The 20,525-nt window shown below is 45.3% G+C and overlaps 2 protein-coding genes across 2 annotated transcripts in view; one reads left to right on the plus strand and one right to left on the minus strand.

Moving 5' to 3' along the window:
* YDJC (YdjC chitooligosaccharide deacetylase homolog) overlaps positions 1-18,628 on the minus strand; it is a 75,704-nt gene extending 57,076 nt beyond the window's left edge. Inside the window, exons 1-2 of the mRNA XM_024105694.3 lie at positions 18,144-18,628; positions 17,778-17,923 (exon numbers count right to left, since the gene is read on the minus strand). The gene's annotated coding sequence lies outside the window, so the exon portion shown is untranslated. The remainder of the gene's footprint in view (positions 1-17,777; positions 17,924-18,143) is intronic.
* On the plus strand, positions 1,062-6,238 carry SDF2L1 (stromal cell derived factor 2 like 1). Its single transcript, XM_005281094.4, has 3 exons — positions 1,062-1,325; positions 2,804-3,000; positions 5,111-6,238. Exons 1-3 carry the CDS (start codon positions 1,160-1,162, stop codon positions 5,387-5,389), a joined length of 642 nt encoding a protein of 213 aa, XP_005281151.1. The 5' UTR covers positions 1,062-1,159; the 3' UTR covers positions 5,390-6,238.
* Positions 18,629-20,525: the final 1,897 nt, after the last annotated feature.

Below are 20,525 nucleotides of genomic sequence, written 5' to 3' on the forward strand. Positions count from 1 at the left end.
TAAAAAAGTGACATTTCTGCTCCAAAAGCACAGGCACACAATCACTTGAGCTGAATGAAAGTCATTATTAGCTGTTAGCAATATGTTGGCTATGCCACATGGTTGAGAAGCTTTTATCCAGTACAGGGGCAGTGTTACACACACACACTAACCAATCTGCTACAATATTTTGACTTTTCTTTTCAGCCCTTTGTTAAATGTGGCATTGAGAACGACAAGAACTATGTGGCAGAGAGGCTCACTGAACTTCTTGGAACTGTTATTTCCAGGATGCCATGTTATTTAATAGCCCAGTCTCATTGCCAGGCCATTTGAGGGTCCCGTTTTCCCCTTATCATTAGGGCTGGGCAACAACTTTCCATTTACATTTTTGCAACGGAAAATTGGGGTTTCAACTAAACAAATATTTTAGCAGAACGTGCTTGCTGTCCTCAAAGCAATCTTTTTTGTTTTGTGTTGGGTTTTTTGTCTGAAAACTGAAGAGTTTCCAGTTTGGGGGGGAGGGGTTGTTTATTTTTGAAAGGTAGGAATTTTCAGTGGATAAAAAGAGTCAGATCAACTCTACTCATGGTACTATGCTGATGTTCCAGTGCAAGGGGAGTGTCCCTGCCTGGCCTTGAAGCATGCTGATGCTTTGCTTGATGTGCGGGTGCCAGGGGAGGGTGGCGAAGCACAAGGTTAACACGCTGATGTTTTGGAGTGGGTTGGCTATGTGGCACCGCAAGGAGTGACAATTGGGCCTCTTGTTGCTGCCAATCCCTATAGCAGGGACTGGCCATGAGGTAGCCCCACGTATCAAAGGTCCAACCCACCTGTTAGCTCCCACCTGCCCCCACTGACTAATTCCCTTGGACTCCAACTTTTAGTTTCCCTCTGGGTCCGTTCCCTGAGAGGTGCCACGCCGCCTCTTCTGATTGGTTGTTTTGGCATCTTCCCTAGGCCAATGGGCTCCTCCTTCGTGTACGCTTTGTGCGGTCAGCAGGTGGCGGCCCAATGCGGAGGCGATGTTGGAAGAGAGGCGGGCGGGGATTGGCAGGCTGCGGTGCTGGCGTCGTATGATTGGCCGGGATGCGGAAGCGGGGTGCCGGTCGGTTGCGGAAGCGGGCGGGTTGGTTGTGTGTGGAGCCGCTGGGCACCGGGGCCGCCGGGCTGAGGAGAGATGCGGCGCCGCTGCTGCTGCCTCCTGCTGCTCCTGGCGCTGCTGTGCGGGCCGGGCCGCGGCAGGGAGCCCGGGCCGGGCGCTGTTACCTGCGGGTCGGTGCTGAAGCTGCTCAACACCCGCCACAACGTGCGGCTGCACTCGCACGAGGTCAAGTACGGATCGGGTGAGGATCGGGGCCGGAGACGGGGGGGGGAGGCCGCGGCCTGAGGGGGCGGTGGGGAGGGGTCCGGCGGGCCGGGCTGAGGAAGGGGGCGGCGGGTGGGTCGCGCGGGAGAACTCGGAGGCGGGGACTGGAGGAGGGCGATGGGGATGCCGGGGAGGTATCCGGGGTGGGCGCGGGCTAAGGCCGGAGCCCGGCCCTGTGGCGGTCTGAGATCGGCTGCCCTGGCTGGGAGGGGAGCCCTGACGGGGCCCTGCCCGCCGAGCTGACGGGCTGGCCCGGGCGCTCCCCGCGCCGGAAGGGGGCGGGAGATGTGGGGAGGGTGGCTGGCTCCTGAAGAAGTCGGCTGCTAGGCAAGTGCTGCTAAGTGGGCTCGCACGGGGCGACGGAAGAGGGTGAAAGGAAGGGCAGCTCCCATGGACAAATGCCGCTGGCACAAAGCCGGGGGGGGGGGAGAAAATGCAAAAGTGTCCTGCTAGTATCCCACAGGTTTCGTTTTTCATCTGGAGGCCACATCACCAGCCAAGTTCTCACATGCAGCACTTACCACGGAGCCTGACTCCTTCCTTAGCGGGAGTAAGCAAATATCCAGGACTGAGCCACTCAGAGCAGTTAGGGGGTATCCAAAAGGGGGTCTGGAGCCATTGGCAACAGTCACTTTAATTTAAAAATGCTTCATTTAATGAGCAGTCGTCAGTTTCAACAGCTTCAGAACCTGATATCCTAAGGCAGGGAGGGGGTCTCAACCTTTTTCTTTCTGAGGCCCGCTCAACAGGCTATACAAATTCCATGGCCCACCTGTGCCACAATAACTGGTTTTCTGCATATAAAAGCCAGGGCTGGGGTTAGGGGATAGCAAGCAGAGCAATTGCCTGGGGCCTCATGCTGCGCCCCCCCCCCCTATATTGCTCAGGCTTTGGATTCATCACCAGGTGGCGGGGCTCAGGGCCCAGGCTTCAACCCCATGCGGTGGGGTTTCAGCTTTCTGCCCTGGGCCCAAGCAAGTCTAATGCTGGCCATGCTTGGCGGCCCCCCTGAAACCTGCTCATGGCCCCCTTGGGGGCCTTGGACCCCTGATTTGAGAACCACTGTTCTAAGGTGCAGAGTACCTGCAACTCCCACTGAAGTCAGTAGGGGAGATGTGAGGGCACAACACCTATGAGAATCCTGGCACGGGAAAATCGTGTTATCCCCTGGTAATATTTGTGTGTTAGTGACTCTTCTGCTTCTCAACTGTTCAGTATATATTTTTTTCTGGGTTTGCATCACAGGTGAGGATGTTGATCTAGAAGCTGTACTAGTTTCAGGAGTGGTGTAAAAATAGGGCGAGAAGGGAAATTAGTCTTGCAACCCTCCTTTGCTGTTCCCCTCCAATTATTAGTCTGAATAGATTGATGTTCTTTAGTAATAAAGTATTTTTGATTCCCTGAACTGGAGAAAGGTGGGTTAGGTCAATTACCATTTAAATTATTTTGAAACAGGAAGTGGGCAGCAGTCGGTGACTGGAGTTGAAGTTTCAGATGATGCTAACAGTTACTGGCGGATTCGAGGGAAAAATGACGACACTTGCCAACGAGGAACACCAGTGAAGTGTGGGCAAGCAATCCGACTTACCCATGTTAACACAGGAAAAAACTTACACACACATCACTTCCCGTCACCGCTGTCCAATAATCAGGTAAGATGGTGAGTTGTGCTTCAAACCTTGTGCTTTATTAATTTCTCTTGTGTGTGGAAAAAATATCTAAAATAGTCTTCACCCTAATTTGGAGCAGTCATTTGGTAAAGTAAAAGTTTTTGCGAAGCTAGAGACCAGCATGAGACTAAAGACGGTCCAGGGTTTTGGATGCTGGCCAGGGACTTGTGAGACCTACTCTGCCTCAGACTTTGTGTGTGAGCTTGGGCAAGTCACTTAGGGTATATCTACACAGTAGCTGGAAGGGTGCGTCCCAGTGCAGGTAGACAGACACACACTAGTTCAGCTCCAGCTAGCATGTTAAAAATAGCAATGTGTCTGCAGTGGCTCGGCTACCTGCCCGAGTACGTACCCAGGGGTCAGGCAGAATTATATTCAGGCAGCTAGCCCAAGACACCACCTATGCCGCTCTTTAGCCACGCTGCTATTTTTAGTGCACTAGCTCGAGTAGTTTGTCTAATCATGCTGGGAAACCCTCCCAGCTGCTGTGTAGACATATCCTAAGTCTCTCTCTATCCTCATTTTGCTCTCTTCCCACCCCATCAAAAGAACCCTTTGCTTCCACACTTACACACTTCATCTTTGTATTTCTCTGAAGATCAGTGTTTCCCCTTCTTAGTCCTCCCGGCTCCCTCCCTCCATCATTAAGCAAGTGCTTCTGCAAAATTTGAAAATACAGTGGAACCCCGCTATAACGCGATCATTGGGGTCCAAAAAATTCAATTGCGGTAAATGCGGGGTCGCGTTATAGCGGGGTTCCACTGTACTTGTGTTCAGCTTCCGCGTCCTGGCTAGGGGGAGGGAGGGAGGAGGGAGAGAGAGAAGGGGGGCGGCCAGGGCTTCCTTCAGCTGGGGCGCTGGCCATTCGGCCCCTCCTGCCGCCAGGGCTGGTGGGGCCCGATTCCTGGGGCGGCACTTGAGATTGTCGACTCGGGGGTGGGGGGGGAGCCGCGGGGCTGGCCGCACTCCGGCCAGAGTCCTGCCGGCAGAACGGGGCTGCTGCGCTCCGGCCGGGAGAGCGGAGCCGCGGGGCTCGCCGCGCTCCGGCCGGTGCTCTGGCCAGGGGAGCGGGGCCCCCGAAGACTACCACCGCCGGCCTGCCGCGCTGACTGCCGGGAGGGCTCCGCACCACCCTGCAGCCCGCTCCCAGCAGGGCGTTTCCCTCCTCCGCGCTGCCGCCCCCTACATCGGTCCGCGGAGGGAAGGATGCGGGCTGGAGCCGGCCCTGCCGGGGACAGAGGTGAGAACCCCAGGGGCAGGCCGGGGCTGCAGGGAGAGTTGCTCCTGCTGCAGCTGCTGGGGCATGGATCCCAAACGCCCCGCGCCTGCTGCAGCCGCCGGGGCCAGACTCGCTCCACGTTATAAGCGAATTTGCGTTATCACAGGGCGTGTTATAGCGGGGTTCCAGTGTATGTCTTAAAATACATTTCTTATTTAGCTGTTGTGGGTTTCCATAAGTATTCACTAGAGTCTTCCTTCCTGCGAGGTAGCATGGTATGGTGGATAGGACATTAGATTGGGATACATGAGACCTGGGTTCTATTTCTGACTTGGTCACAGACCTACTGTGTGACCTTGGCAAGTCACATGGTCTCCCACCATTTGTCTTGTCTACTTAGATTCTAAGTTCTTTGAGAACTGTCTTTTTACTGTGTGTTTGTACAGTGCCTCACACAATGGGATCTCTAGGCGCTACTGCGATATAAATAGTAATAAAATAAATGACGGAGAGGAAATGTTTCTTAAGAATGACTTAAATACCTGATTGATGCCATACTATCTTGCTGAGAGGAAGGAAGGTGAGCCCTGTATCTGAGGAGTATTTTATTCTTTAGATTTCAAGGTGTTGTTTTTTTCTTGAAAGGATTGTCCCGTTTCCCTTGTTTTATTTTTGTTCATAATGCCTTTATTTTGGGCATTTTACCTCTGGACTATAGAGGGGCCAAATTATCCCATCCGGGTTAGATCCATTGTCATAAAAGCAATACAACATCACTTTTTGTTTCCCACCTACCCTTCTCTTTACAATCCCCCTGCTGGCTGAGTGATTGGTGTCTTAAGTATCATTGGTGTTCCCTTATTTCTAATTCAGGAAGTAAGTGCCTTTGGTGATGATGGTGAAGGAGATGACTTGGATATATGGACAGTACAGTGCAGTGGGACACACTGGGAGCGGGAGGATGCAGTGCGTTTCAAGCACATAGGAACTGACGTCTTCCTTTCAATAACGGGAGAACAATATGGCCACCCAATCAGAGGCCAACGGGAAGTTCATGGCATGCATTCTCCTAATCATCACAACTACTGGATGGCAATGGAAGGAGTTTTCATTAAACCCAGCATGGACCCTGCAAAACACGATGAGCTATGAATGGTTAAAGGACTTTAATGTATCTGTTAATCCAGGAGTAGGAGCTGCCAATCCTGGGTCTCTTGTAAATACTGTCTTATCTGTTTAACTGACTCTCTGTACAACAGAAGGGCATTAGGATATTCTAAGAATGCAACACTTCTGTGGGGAACTGCAATTTCCTGGATCACATATTGAAATTTGTTTGGCAAAGTACTGTTTGAATTTTCTAATTTAATTGGTGGGAAAAAGCTTGTGTTTCTGTTAGTTTTCACTGTAATTCCCTTTGCTTATTTCTTCCCCTCTACCCAATCCAAAAGGAAGTGACAGATTTGAAGTAAAGCATCTCTCTGATCAATCCCAAATATAATGCACATTTATATTTTGTGTTCTTTTTGCAGTTATAATTAAAATTTTGGAAACTAGTCTCTGCTGTTTAGTGAATGAACGTTACTAAATGACAAGATGGAATAGATCTAGAATGGGGAAAATATTTCTCAAACATGGCATTATGTAGAGGTGATGGAATCAACAATCCAATCTTCCAGAAAAAAATTGTAGTTCAGTTGAAAATTGCTTCTAATGTTTGTAATGGGTTTCAATGTGTGCTGTATCTGCATTTAAAGACATCCCACTGGAAAATGTAAATATTGTGTAAGATGGGGTAAAGACAGTTATTTTTCACTCTAGATGTGTGGTGTTTTGTTTGGCTTTTTTTTTTTTTTTTTTTTTTGCTTTAAAGAATTTGCATTTTGGTAGTGATACTGCTGCTACTACTTAAGTGGTAAGATTGTTCTGAGAACTGTTACAGAAAGTTACTATTTATAGAATTCTGTTCATTAAACAAATTTTTCTAAATAGTCTGAAGGAGCAATTGCATTTGAACTTTAATTTTTTCATTTTATTTATTTGGTTTTTGTACTCACACATCACTTTGAAAGATCACTAGAAGAAACCAGATGAATTGAAAATAGGGCTATGTGTTCGTGATTGTTCAGCTTTAGAAAAAAGAGCAAACCTCAGCTAATGTATTTTTGAGAATGAGACACACTAGGGAAATGTGGTCTAGATAAAATTACTATAAGGTGGGTGCACAACTGGCTAAATGACTGTACTCAAAGAGTAGTTATCGATGATTCCCTATTAGAATAGGGATGTATCTATTGGGATCCTGCAGGAGTCAGTCCTGGGTCTGGACTATTCAACATTTTCACTGATGACTTGGATAATGGAGAGGAAAGTAGACTTATACAATTTATGGATGACATCAAGCTGGAAAGGGTTGCAAGCACTTTGGAGGACAGGATTAGAATTAAAAAAAGTTGACAAATTAAAGAATCAGCCTGAATTCAACAAGCTGAACGTCAATAAAGATAAGTGCAAAGTACTTCACAGAACGAAGAAATCAAATGCACAGCTACAAAATGCTGAAAAGGATCTGGGGGTTATAATGGATCACAAGTTGAAGATGAGTCAACAATGTGAAGTTACAAAAAAGGCTAATATCATTCTTGGATTTATTAACAGAAGTGTTGTATGTAAGAGACAGGAGCTAATTGTCCCGCTTTACTCGGCACTGGTGAGGCTTCAGCTGAAGTACTATGTCCAATTCTGGGTGCCATACTCGAGGAAAGATTTGGACAAACTGGAGAGAGTCCAGAGGAGAGCAACAAAAATGATAAAACTTGACCTATGAGGAAAGGTTAAAAAAACTGGGCACATTTAGTCTTGAGAAAAGACTGGGTGGGGGCCTGGTAACTGTCATCAGGTATGTTAAGGACCTATAAAGAGGACTGTGATCAACTGTTCTCCATGTCACTGAAGGTAGGACAAGTAGTAATGGGCTTAGTCTGCAGCAAGGGAGACTTACGTTAGATATTAGGAAAAAAATCCTAGTGGTAAGGGTAGTTAAGCTCTGGAATAGGCTTCCAAGGGAAGTGGAATCCCCATCGCAGGAAGTTTTGTAAGAACAGGTTGGACCTGTCAGGGATGGCCTAGGTTTACTTGGTCCTGCCTCTTCAGGGGCCTGGACTTGATGACTTCTCGAGCTCCCTTCAAGCCCTCATGTCTCTGAGTAGTGGTCAGGAACTCTGTGACCTTGAAAAAGTCATTTAATTTCTCTGTGCCTCTTTCTCTCCACCTGTAAAAAGGGAATAACACTCACCTGTCACAATGGGGTATGAGGAAGGTTAAATAATGTTTGTAAAATATTTTTAAGATGCAAATTGCTATGTAAGTTGCTTACTCTATTTGTTTTATACAGAAATTGCCCTCATTTTGCTCAGCACAGCAGGGTGGGCGAAAGGTAACAAAATTAGGCGCGCTTATCTCCCAGAATACACTGTTAATTACAATTGGAATCACTGAACTATCAATTACTGAAGCAGGAAATTGGCTTGGGCTATTACATTTACTCCCTTTACTGCTACTGTCACAACTGTTACAAATGTGAAGCATGCAGGAGCTATACCACTATTTGGCTCAAACACAGCCCACTGCAATTAAATGTGGTGACAAGTGCTTAATATCCTGTGATCATTTATGCTGTTAAGCCTCACATGGTGGCTTCAGTTTTTCCTTTAAGAGTTAGAGTTGTTTGTAATTAGCATTGCCAGTGGAAGAATTCTTCTGTTGCCATGCCTTTTTGCAGCACTTATTTGCTTTTCCTACTTACAAAAAGAGGTGAGTGAGACTGTTTTTTGTTGATGCTGCAGAAATTCACTAAACATTGCTATTCAGAAGTTGCAAGTACTTTAGCTGGAGACTGTGGGTGCACAGACTTTTTCACTGACTTTTTAGTTGAGATGTAATCAGTTAACTAATAGTCAAACATTTTAGCAAATGTACAAGAACTAAGGGTTAGCTGCCACTAAAGTTAATGAGTTCAGTAGGAATTGGATCAGGCTGAAGGATCAATGTTTGTATTACCCATTATAGTACAGATGAATTCATTTTACTAATACTCTGTTTTAAAATAAAGATCAATAAATGATAGTCCCAAATGTATAATTACAAAAATATTTCTTCTAAATGTTGCAATACAAGCTGCTGCTTTCCTTCCTTGTTCTATGAAAGACCATTCCCCTGAAGCCAGCATTATAAATAACTTCAAGAGGGGTGGCAGCATGTGCTAGATAGTTGGCATTACAGCTTCTTATCTGTACTGTTGCCAGGAGCCAAGGACCTTTATGTACAAACCCAGAAGCTTTGGTGTGGGGGGTGGGAGGTTAGGCATATGCACTCATTGTCCTGTGGAAGATTTTGAGTTGGCTGGAAAAGAGGGGCAGAGCATTGTGCCTGTGGACACGAGCAGGCTGGTTTTCCCCAGAGGATTTACCCGCCTAACTTTTCATATCCCTTCAGTCTCTCTTCCATATGTTTGGCCTGGACATTTAGCTCTCCAATTACCATAACTGAGTAGGAGCTTGCTGGACTTGGCCCTTTTTCCTTGCCCTTATGACCACTGGTACAAGAAGACTGGAAGCAGAAATGAGAGAGAGAAAACTGAGAGTAGGGCTATAAGTACTCACATACTTTTGTTTCTGAGTATGTAGGCGTAAAAGCCCACCGAAATACCCAAGGAGATCTACCCTACCACTCTTCCTCATTCCCTACAACATTTGAGTCTTTAGCACAGAGGGTCAATGTATGAAGTGCTTGTCCCTCAGCAAGTTGATCTTTAACTTTGCAATACAGCTTGACTTCCACAACAAGCATATCCTTCCCTGTTCTTGAGGTGGCTGTTTCTAGAGCCGAGAAGAACAGGAGATGGTTATTTTGGTTAGGAGGATACAAGTCATTTTGTCCCTTTCACGTTAACAAAGTTTTAAAACACTTCAGGCCCTAGTCCAGCAAATTTGTGGTTAGTTTAATGAGGCTATTCAGAAGTGTAAAACTATTGACCTTGGCAAGTGTCTGCAGGATTAGAGCCATATACAATAATGTTAGTTTGCCTTGGATATTCAGAGAATCATTAACAATAGTGAGAAAAAACCTCGTTAGGTATACTAACAGGGAGACTGACTAGACAATCTATTTTTCTATGTTTATGGTTTCCATGTTTAGAACACCTTAAACACACTAATCATTTCCTTGATAGTGAAACTGTGGCGTATCATGCAACTATTTATTTCCAGTTTGTGGGTTTAACAAAAATCCTTGTGAAATTTTTGATAAACAATTGTTTTGTGTGTACAGCAATCATTCTGCATTTGGATGAGACTCAAAAATCCATACTGCTAAGTGCTATTTCTTATATGTAAGAGAAATTGATTTCCAGGCAAAAACCTAGTAAAGTAAGGGGTCTTTAGCCTCCTTTATATTCCATTATTTGTTTTTGAAGATAATACAAATTTAATAGATAGGAATTCAGACAGCTCTCTATTAAATCACAGATTTCTGCTATCTCATTCTAAAGCCCTTCTCCATCATTCTTGTAGTAGGCACACTTCTTTCTCTGAGCGTGATATTGACATTTTCTCAATGCTCCGTATAACAAGTTTAACAGTAATGAAGACCTCCTCTTTTTTTTTCCCCCCAGATGTCTTGACAAATTAAGAAATAAGACATCTGGAAACTTGAGATTAATTTATTTTCTGATTCTAAATGAATTGATGCCATAATTTAAATGCTTCAATAATCTTTCATCCAAACAGGAATATTGTGTCACATTCATTTCTTCTCATACCTGCAGTCAGACTGATAAAGATCTTGTAGATCAGTGGTTCTTAATCTTTCCAGACTACTGTACCCCTTTCAGAAGTCTGATTTCTCTTGAGTACCCCACAAGTTTCACCTCACTTAAACTACTTGCTTACAAAATCAGACGTAAAATACAAAAGTGTCACAGCACACCATTACTGGAAAGATGGCTTACTTTCTCATTTTTACCATATAATTATAAAATAAATCAATTGGAATATAAATATTGTACTTGCATTTCAGTGTATAGTATATAGAGCAGTATAAAAAAGTCATTGTCTATGAAATTTTAGTTCGTACTGACTTCCCTAGTGCTTTTTATATAGCCTATTGTAAAACTAGGAAAATAACTAGATGAGTTGATGTTCCCCTTGGAAGACCTCTGTGTACCACCAGAGGTACATGTACTTTTGGTTGAGAACCACTGTTATAGATTGACCTAGCTGTAAAATACAGCCAGGCTTGGATTGTCAAGGTCTAGCACAGACCCAAATCAATTTAATAAATACCAGTTTCAAAAGCCTTGAATGCATTTGGGAAACGTGGTGCTACAGCTGTAGAAACGGATGGCTTGTAACAGTGATGGCACGCTCTCCTATATGTGTGAAGCACTCTGGAGATAGATATTTACATTATTATTCTTCAGTGTCCTCTATACCAAGTATTAAATATCATGAGATTGGCTTAAAAATAATGAGATTTTTAGAAAATAACTAATTTGGGGCATTTTTATTTACCTTTGGAGCCCTTAGCATTCACATTTTCCTCCACGCCAGTGAAGGCTGGCAACTTATGAGGGGGGCGGGCGGGGTGGGGTGGGTGTGTGGAGTTGAGATTCTCATGTACCTGCCTGACTTCAGGAGCTGGGCTTTATGAAACACATGAGTTTGAAACTTGTGATGAAAATGGTGAGATTTGGGACACTGTTTAGTTGGTCCCTGCTGTATTCTTAGGGCACCAAACTGTTTTTTACAATATTCGTCACTGAACGGAACTAATGTCTGCATGTAAGCTTACATCATAAACTCAATTATTGGGGCCAGTGACTTTAGTAGATAATTTGTATAAATAACTGGGAAAGGTGCACAAAGAACCTTGAGAACATCAGTGTTGTAAACAGGGACAGTTTGGAAGAGAAACAGTGACCCATTTTAATTCAAAATAGTGGACTGGAAAAACTTTTGGAAAACAGAATTGGGGATAACTTTATTAAATAAGTGATATGACGACTGTTTATAAAATCTAATTACTGTAGTTTGAATGTACAGGCTGTAGTTATTTCAAAGTATCTGCTTAATGCTGAATTAATTCCACACACTTGTAGTTCAGTCTGAAATGTATCCTGTACCAAATATTGATGCCCTTGTTTTAATTTTTAGGGGTAAATGTCTATGGAAAATGCTATTTTCTTTCCCTTTCTACTTTACAGCTCTATGTAACTGATCAATGTGTGTACATTTGCCACGTCAGGAGCTATAGAGGTCTCATTTGTAGTGACTGAAATATGAAAGGGGACCAATAAGGTCGTGTTGGTTTCTTTAAAATGTCAGAAGAAACTATCAGTTCTTGATTCTCTATTCTGAATGTCAGTGAAGAGGAATTATTCCTGAACCATCATGTTCTTTCAGCCATTACATGTGGGCATCTACTGAATGAGCGAGCAAAGCACATTTTAAAATGTGCAATTAAAAAAAAAAAAGTTGGCACAACCCTCTAATTGCGATGCTGACTTGACAGTATTTCTGATCCTGCTAGTCCTGTGGAAACCCCCTGTCTGTCTTCTGCCTGCTCCTTTCCTTCAGCAATGGAATCAACAGCTGTAGCCACAGATGGACCATGTTTGACAGCTGTCCTGCACAGAAGCCAAGCTGCAGAATATCTTTTTCCAGCAGCAGCATCTTGTTGGGCGTCTGATTCCTTGGCTGGCACATTTGCTGGGGTTTTTTTTTTTTTGGTTGGGTTCCCTGCTGGCAGCTGGGAAATTAGCCATGAGCCTGTCAGGGGTTGAAGAATGCAGAGTTGCCTGATCATTTTTCCCTTCTGTATCTCACTTTCTATTTCTTACCTTTGAATTTATGTACTCTGTTCAAGTATAACTTCCTACTCTAATCTATCTCTGGGGCACTATTCAAAAGTGTTTGTTCATAAAAAGTGATACAATGTGTAAGTTTTGCATCATAGTGCTCTTAGGACCTGCGGCTACATCATAAGGTCCTTTACTCAATTTTTACAATCTGTGCTGTGGTAAAACTCAATGGAAAAAACTTAGGATGAAATCATGCTCCTACAAGGAAATACCCACCCACCTACCAGCCAGAAACTCATGAGGTTCCCTTCATACAGCTTCCCTTGAATTTTCCCATAGAGAAGAAAGCAGAGATGGAGTGTACCTGCCTGGGGAAGGAACAGACAGGCCAATCTTGGGGCTGCTTTGGGGGCATAGGGCAATTTGAGTATCCCTAAAGGTGTATAGCATGTACTGTGTGCATATCTCACAGGTACTCTTGTGTAATTATGAAAGGCAGACTTTGGGTCTTAAAGTACAGTTAAAAATCAATATAACAAATACATAGATCTGGGAAAATGAATGTCTGATTAAATTAATACATAGCCCAAGCACGTTTTATTGCGCCCATATTTGTAACAATCCTTTACAGCAGTGGTTCCCAAACTTTAACAACCTGTGAACCCCTTTCACTAAAATGTCAAGTCTTGTGAACCCCCTCCTAAAAATGAATATTTCCAGGGATTTTCTCCTTTACCTGAGTATAAATTATAAAGGCAGTGATCTTGGAAATATAAAATTTGTTTTTTTGACATGCTTATTACACACTATTATTAATCATTACAGTATTTTTATTACATTATGAAAATAGCAACACTCTTCCAAGAGCTCACTTTCGTAGCTTGTATCACTTTGAATAAGCCTGTTATAAGACAAGGCTCCTATGTTTCATCAAGGAGTATCAGATGTGAAACAGCATGAAGGTATTTAAGAAGTCAACTCAGAGTTCCTCCTACACAAACATTCAGATCTTGAGCAGGTCAGGCAAACAATGCACATTACAACAAAGCTTAAACTTGTTCTTCATAATAATTTTAAAAACAATACTAGCTGCCTATTTAATTTTAAAAACCGCAAAAAAATCCACCTCTTTCCATTTCGTATAAGGAGTCTTGAAGTTTAAATCTCCTCAGTGTGATAGATATGCTTGCTTTGATCTGTTTAGCTCTTGGAAGTCCAGGGGCTCTGGGCTGCTGGCCCCGTGCTTCCTGGGGTCCCCAGGGGCAGTTCTGTCTGCCATTAGGGAATTTTTTCCCAAGAACCCCCATAACATTTCACAAACCCCAGTTTGGGAACCACTGCTTTAGAGAGACCCTTATAACTTATAGTTAATAACACGCTTTCCTCCTGCAGGAAGGAGGAAATGCCATCCCCAGAGCTACATCCTTACATCAGGCTTTACACTAACCTCAGTGGGGTTTTATAAGGGTAAGACGATAGGCTCCACCATTTTGTAGCAACATACTAATTTAAATATATACTAAGCATAAAACTGTAAATGAACAAGAACAAATGACTATAAGAACGGCCATACTGGGTCAGACCAAAGGTCCATCTAGTCCAGTATCCTGTCTTCTGACAGTGGCCAATGCCAGGTGCCCCAGAGGGAATGAACAGAACAGGGAATCATCAAGTGATCCATTTCCAGCTTCTGGCAAACAGAGGGACACCATCCCTACCCATCCTGGCTAGTAGCCATTGATGGACCTATCCTTCATTAATTTACAGTAAAAGCTGTTTTATCCAGCATGTTGGAGGAATAGGGGGTGTTGGTAAGTGAAAAATGCCAGTTAACTAAGAGGAAGGGAGTTTGGGTGTGGGAGGGGCAGCGGGTTGGAGTGCGGGAGGAGGTGCAGGGTGCTGGATCCGGGGGCCGCTCACCTGGGGTGGCTCCCGGCAAGCAGTGACCTGTGCCAGCCGCTCCTAGGCAGAGGAGTGGCTCTGTGCGCTGTCTCCGCCGGCAGGCACCGCCTCCACAGCTCCCACTGGCTGTGGTTCCCAGCCAATGGGAGCTGTGGAGCTAGCGCTCAGGGATGACCCCTAGTTCTTGTGTTATGAGAAGGAGTAAATAAGGCTTCCTTATTTACTTTCTCCATACCAGTTATGATTTTTATAGACCTCAATCATATCCCCCCTTAGTCATCTCTTTTCCAAGCTGAACAGTCCCAGTCTTCTTAATCTCTCCTCATACAGAAGCCATTCCGTACCCCTAATCATTTCTGTTGCCCTTTTCTGAACCTTTTCCAATTCCAATATCTTTTTTTGAGAGGGGGGTGACCACATCTCAGTATTCAAGATGTGGGTGTACCATGGGTTTATATAGAGGCAATATGATATTATCTGTCCCTTTCTTAATGATTCCCAACATTCTGTTTGCTTTTTTGACAGCCTCTGCACATTATTGAATGGATGTTTTCAGAGAACTATTCACAATGACTCCAAGATCTCTCTCTTGAGTGGCAACAGCTAATTTAGACCCCATAATTTTATATGTAGAGTTGGGTTATGTTTTCCAATGTGCATTACTTTGAATTTATCAACATTGAATTTAATCTGCCATTTTTGTTGCCCAGTCACCCAGTTTTGAGAGATCCTTTTGTAGCTCTTTGCAGTCTGCTTTGGACTTAACTATCTTGAGTAGTTTTGTATCATCTGCAAATTTTGCCACCTCACTGTTTACCTCTTTTTCCAGATGATTTATGAATATGTTGAATAGGACTGGTTCCAGTACAGACCCCTGGGGCACACCACTATTTACACCTCTCCATTTATTCCTACCCTTTGTATCCTATCTTTTAACCAGTTACCAATGCATGAGAGAACCTTCCCTCTTATCCCATGACAGCTTATAAACTGGCCATCAACAAGTTTAGGCTTGAAATTAGATGAAGGTTTATAATCAGAGGAGTGACGTTCTATAGCAGCCTTCCACAGGGAGCAATGGAGGCAAAAAAACCTAACTGGCTTCAAGACTGAGCTTGATCAGTTTTATGGGGGGGATGGTATGATGAGACTGCCTACAATGGCATGTAGCAGATCTGTGACTGCTAGCAGCAAATATCTCCAATGGCTGCCGATGGGACACTAGATAGGGAGTGCTCTGAGTTAGGACAGAGAATTCTTTCCCAGGTGTCTGGCTGGTGGGTCTTGCCCACATGCTCAGAGTTTAACTGATTGCCATATTTGGGGTCAGGAATTGGCAGAGACCCTGGGGAGTTTTTTACCTTCCTCTGCAGCATGGGCCACAGGTCACTTGCAGGTTTAAACTAGTGCCAATGGTGGACTCTTTGTAACTTCAAGTCTTTTTAAATCATTTTTTTGAGGACTCCAGTAACTCAGCCAGTGTTTAGGAGTCTTATTACAGGAGTGAGTGGTTGAGGTTCTGTGGCTTGCAATGAGCAAAATGATCATGATGGTCCCTTCTGACCTTAAAGTCTATGAGAACAAATGGCAAGGGGAAAGCAGAAGATGGAAAGGAAAATACTTATTACACCTGCACTCTCCAGAACTTTTTCTCCCCGAGAGCCTCCCATCTAAATGCTACTCAGGGAAACTTCCAAAATTTTGCTTGGAAAGTAGCATTTTGTGTCTTCATACCATGCTTGCTTACTGTTTATTCAAACTCCTGTTTTTGAAGGATTTCAGATCCTTCTAAACCTTTGGAAAAATTCATTCACATAAGACCTTGGCATGGCAGAATGCTATGGAAGTGTGGAGAGCCATGTGGCATTTTGAGGCTAATGAAACACACTCCCAATTTATCAGAAGCATATGCCAGTTTAAAGTTTGCTCAAAAGTTGACATACAGCTTTGTTGTATTCAAATTAACATACAAGTGTCAGCTTTGTATGCCTTGGAGCACAGCGTTGGCAGTGGAGGAGGGTCCTCAAGTCTGGAATCCTACCTAAGACAGCCCAAGTTTGACCTTCAGGACACATAAAAGGGCCGATACGTTTACCTAGCCTTCACTTTCTGAAAGGGTTGATGAATAGATAAGTGTGCATTTGTCCAAAGGGGAGTTATGGTTTCTTTAAAATGCCTAGCGATTAATAAGTGCATGTTAGAGATATTAAAATATTGTTGGAAGCTTAGGGATAAGGAATAATTGTCAATACAATACACTTCAGGCTCACCCTGGAAGTAACCCCCCTAAAAAGGGTGCTCATATCCCATTCATTCTGTGCCCATATTCTGTCCAGTAGCAAATGTCTCTCTGCCCTCCCTCCAGTTCATTTCTGCCTTTAGTACAAATATTCCTGGGCATGGGATCACCCCCACCTCTCATCTTGCACCCTGCCATGGTAAATGGAGATGAACAGGAATCACCCTAGATTCATACCAAGCAAGCATGGTATGAAGACACAAAATGCTACTTTCCAGTTCCTGGAATTGTGTGTTCCAGAACTGGCAGCCGAGCGGTGTAGTGGAGCGCTCATCCTTTTGGAACTTCCTTTCTTTGGCAGCTCCCCCAGAGCACAGCCTAAGATTCAGTTTAGTGTCTGCTCCAGTTTTGTTTTGATTTGCTTCAATTCCTGGCAAATATGATGGATTAGACAGCATTGGCAGCTGTTTTCTCTGCTGCTCGTTGTGGGGAACAGGAACCGTACCATTCTGTATCTCTTAACAATGTTTTTTATCGCCAAGGCTTGGACGCCCAGGCAGTTACTATATTTATGTTGTAATAAGATGCACACCCCAAACGGCTGCCCTGACCATCACTGGTGGCTCCTCTCATAGGCAAGCCTGCTGGCTTGGAGAGTGGGAGAGCCAGGATTGGACTGTAAAACTTCTGTCCTACGTTCCCCTTGGTTCGCAAGGAGATGGAGGGAACCGAGCTTCAGACGAAGCCTGATCTAAAACCCAAATGTTGCAAATGTCTAGTTTATTTGCTTTAAACGGTCGTGGCAGATTTTTAGCAGGGGAAATACGCAGCACTCCAGGGTACCGGAGGCAGGGACGCTGAGCAGTATCTATCACGGCCACTAGCTAGCGCTGCTCTTCTTTCTTTCTGTTTGGAGCTGTGATTGTCACGCCTCTGAGCAATGAAAAGCTCGCTTGTTGTGTGCAGAACTTCATGGGAATGTTGCAGATTTGGCAACCCAGCAGCGTAGCCTGGATTGCCTACAAATTTATACTCTTCGGGGGGAAACAAATAACATCCACTTCCCTCGCCTTACAACTGCCAAGGCGATCCACTACTGTAATACCTCTAGCCGCGTCTTGCTTGTTAGGTGGACTCTGCCAAGTCATATACTACTCAGCTATTTAAAAGGAAAGTTTAAAACATTAGCGCAGCCTGTAAAGCAGTGCATTAGGCGTCTCTGTTTACTGTCTTTCCACAGGACCCGGAAAGCTCAACCCAAACTAGAGTCTATGTGCTTCCAGTAGACTTATTTAAAGCAATTACCCCTATATTAAAATGCAAACTGGTTTCTAATTTTCTTGGGGGGAGGGGAAGAGAGGGATACACAAAGGGGTTGCCAGAAATATGCTGGAAGGCCTAGGCTTAATGAGAGAAGAAAGCTCCCTGTTTAAACTATTGCAAATCGTTTGCATTTGGGATCTCCCCGAAACAAGCGCTGAAATCATCGTCTGTCTCTAGCCAACGCCGGATACAGGCCATCGATCCATGGTAATACTTACATCGATGCTCCTTTCCGCTAGCTGCAATTAGCCATGCTTTCCAAGATCTTACACCTCCGGCCCCGGCAAGAGAGCGCTTCACTCTCCGGCCATCCCCTAGGGCGGGCCCGCGCCATCCATCGCGCACATTCGCCTTCCCGGGGAACCTGAGTGCGAAACGGTCCATCTGTTACAAGGGAACCGTCCGGCCTCTGCGCAAAATCCAGCTGCTCCTTCTGTTTCTGCGGTGCGGCGGCCCCCCGGGCCGCCTTCCTCTGCCGCCCTGCGCCTCGCACCCGGCTCGGCGGGGAGCGAAGGGCGGCTGCAGGCAGAGCTCTCGGGGCCGCTGTCCCCCAGCTGCGGAGCGTTGCCCCCTTGCAAACTCACCGGTCACTCCAGTCTGCGGCGTGACCTTCCCTGTGGCCCGCTCTGCCCTGGTGTAGTGGGGCGGGGAAGGGGTGTGGGTTGCCTAGGACCCTTCTGCAATCGCCTCCTTCGCCTCGGCATCAGGCAGCAGCATGCAAGCCTCCGTGCTCCCCCGCTCCGCCCTCGTCCATTGGCAGCGGCGGTGATCCTGGCCCCTACCCTGCCCAGCTCGGCGGCCGCCCCCTCCTCGGGCCGCTCCTCCCCGATCTTTCGCGATCCTCTCTCCAGCCGGCTGCCAAATGACGTCTCTTTCTTCAGCCCCCGCCTGCGGTCACGTCAAAACACCGGCATGGGGGTGGGGAGCAGAAAGGCCCCGATCCTCGTTTATGTGCCCGGCCGCGAGACTCGCCTGCGAGGGGCTTGTCCCTCCTTGCACCACGCAGTGGGTGTGGGCCGGTTCTGCCTCCACAGCAATTGCAGGCTCTAGCGGCTCTTCAGACATCAAAAGATTTCCCCCCCCCCGCCCTTCTCCTATGCCCCCAACACGGCTCTGTAGGGAAACCGAGGGGTCTGCACTGCGCAGAGAAAACTCACCTCCGGGAGGCAGCTGCTGGAGGGTTTGGGGGCTGAGCCGCTCCAGCTTTGGGTAGGCTGGTTATCTATCCCGAGGAAACCCACCCTGGCTCGGAGTTCCTGGGAGACCCTGCATTGATCTTCCCTCTAGGCAGCCAATGAGCCGTCAGGTGATTTCCGAAGGCTGGCCAAAGGGCTCACTGGGACTGGGAGAGAGTGGGCAAGGAAATACAGGCCATGTCTACACAACAGAATTATGTGGATTTAAACCATATTAAATCGCCTGTGTGTGTGGACACGTGGCGTGTGTCCTCAGCAGGAGCACTTGTATCGATGATATTGTCCTTGCAGGGCACTGTGGGACATCTCCTGAAAGCCAGTAACAATGGATATAAGCCATGCAGTGTCTGCACCAGGGTTTGCGACCTTTCAGAAGCGAAGTGCCGAGTCTTCATTTATTCACTCTGATTTAAGGTTTCGCGTGCCCGTCATACATTTTAACGTTTTTAGAGGGTCTCTTTCTATAAGTCTATAATATATAACTAAACTATTGTTGTATGTAAAGTAAATAAGGTTTCTAAAATGTTTAAGAAGCTTCATTTAAAATTAAATTAAAATGCAGAGCCCCCCAGACCGGTGGCCACGACCCAGGCAGTGTGAGTGCCACTGAAAATCAGTTCGCGTGCCACCTTCGGCAGGTGTGCCATAGGTTGCCTACCCCTGGTCTACACTGACGGGGCATCAACCTGATTACATTGACCCTGACTCTACACTGCTGGGGGAGGTGGTGTTCCCAGATCGGCGTAGAGAGGCACTTATGCCAGAGGGAGACAAATTTAAGTGAAGACACTTCCACAGCTAGGTCGATAGAAGGCAGCTTACGTTGACATAAGGCTATTATAGGAGATAGTCAAGGGGTGTAAGTATTCTCTATGGGATACATGGTGATGGGGAGCTCATCTGCAGGAGTTCTATGGTCCACAAGTGATGGCGCAGGAGTGAATTACGCCTGGCGTTCCAAGCAAGTATCAATGACAACTTTGTACCACTCCACTGTAGCTTGTAACACAAATTAATTTATTATAAGGGCCGGATATAAGACACTAATACCTGGTAGGTAACAGGTTTAAATAAAGCTTAATGTTTAAAGCTGAAATGCAAGAAACCTACAGGTTTATGCCTGAAAGATACCTAGCTTAGCCACTATTAGGCCTTGGGACTTAGATTAAGTTAGCTATAGTATAAAGATAAACTAGCACAAGTAAATTATAAATCTTTTGAGCTTATATTTGTTTGTATACTGATTGTTTTGAAAAAAAAACTGCTGAGTTTGGAAGAAAATGTCTGAGAGATCAGTAGACACCACAAGGTGTGTGTTGGTAGCTGGGGGAAATATTAGAGACTTGTAAGCTAACCACGGGTTACTATGGTGATAAGATGGTGATGTAAATGTGGACAGATTTTTTTTTTTTAATCTATCCAAGTGGCCTATCAGATGAAGAGTTCCTGATAATATCAGGGTGACCCTCCCAAAGATGGACATGAGGGGGTTCAACCCTCATGCATATTAATTAGCTTTGGTGGGCATATGTGTAACTTATTATAAATAGGGTCTGGCAGATGGCTGGAGGTCACCGCTTCCTGGAGGTCATCCTTTCCTGACCCTCAACAGGAGCCGGCCACCTGCACTCTTCTTCAGGATTCCATATGGAGATGTGAGTACGAAAGAATTGGAAATCCTGGTGCTCGATACTTTTTTTTTTTCCCCCCTCCCTCCCAACCTTTGCAATTTATGTGACAGTTATAGGAAAACACCAATTAATGTGTGAC

Source organism: Chrysemys picta, chromosome 15, assembly GCF_011386835.1.
Source record: "Chrysemys picta bellii isolate R12L10 chromosome 15, ASM1138683v2, whole genome shotgun sequence".
Classification (NCBI taxonomy): Eukaryota; Metazoa; Chordata; order Testudines; family Emydidae; genus Chrysemys; species Chrysemys picta.

What these genes read in the sequence shown, in the direction of transcription:
- SDF2L1 (XM_005281094.4), top strand. Translation starts at nt 1,160, where the DNA reads ATGCGGCGCCGCTGCTGCTGCCTCCTGCTGCTCCTGGCGCTGCTGTGC. An exon ending in CGAGGTCAAGTACGGATCGG is followed by an intron (nt 1,326 to 2,803) that starts GTGAGGATCGGG and finishes ATTTTGAAACAG; the next exon opens with GAAGTGGGCAGCAGTCGGTG. An exon ending in CACCGCTGTCCAATAATCAG is followed by an intron (nt 3,001 to 5,110) that starts GTAAGATGGTGA and finishes TTTCTAATTCAG; the next exon opens with GAAGTAAGTGCCTTTGGTGA.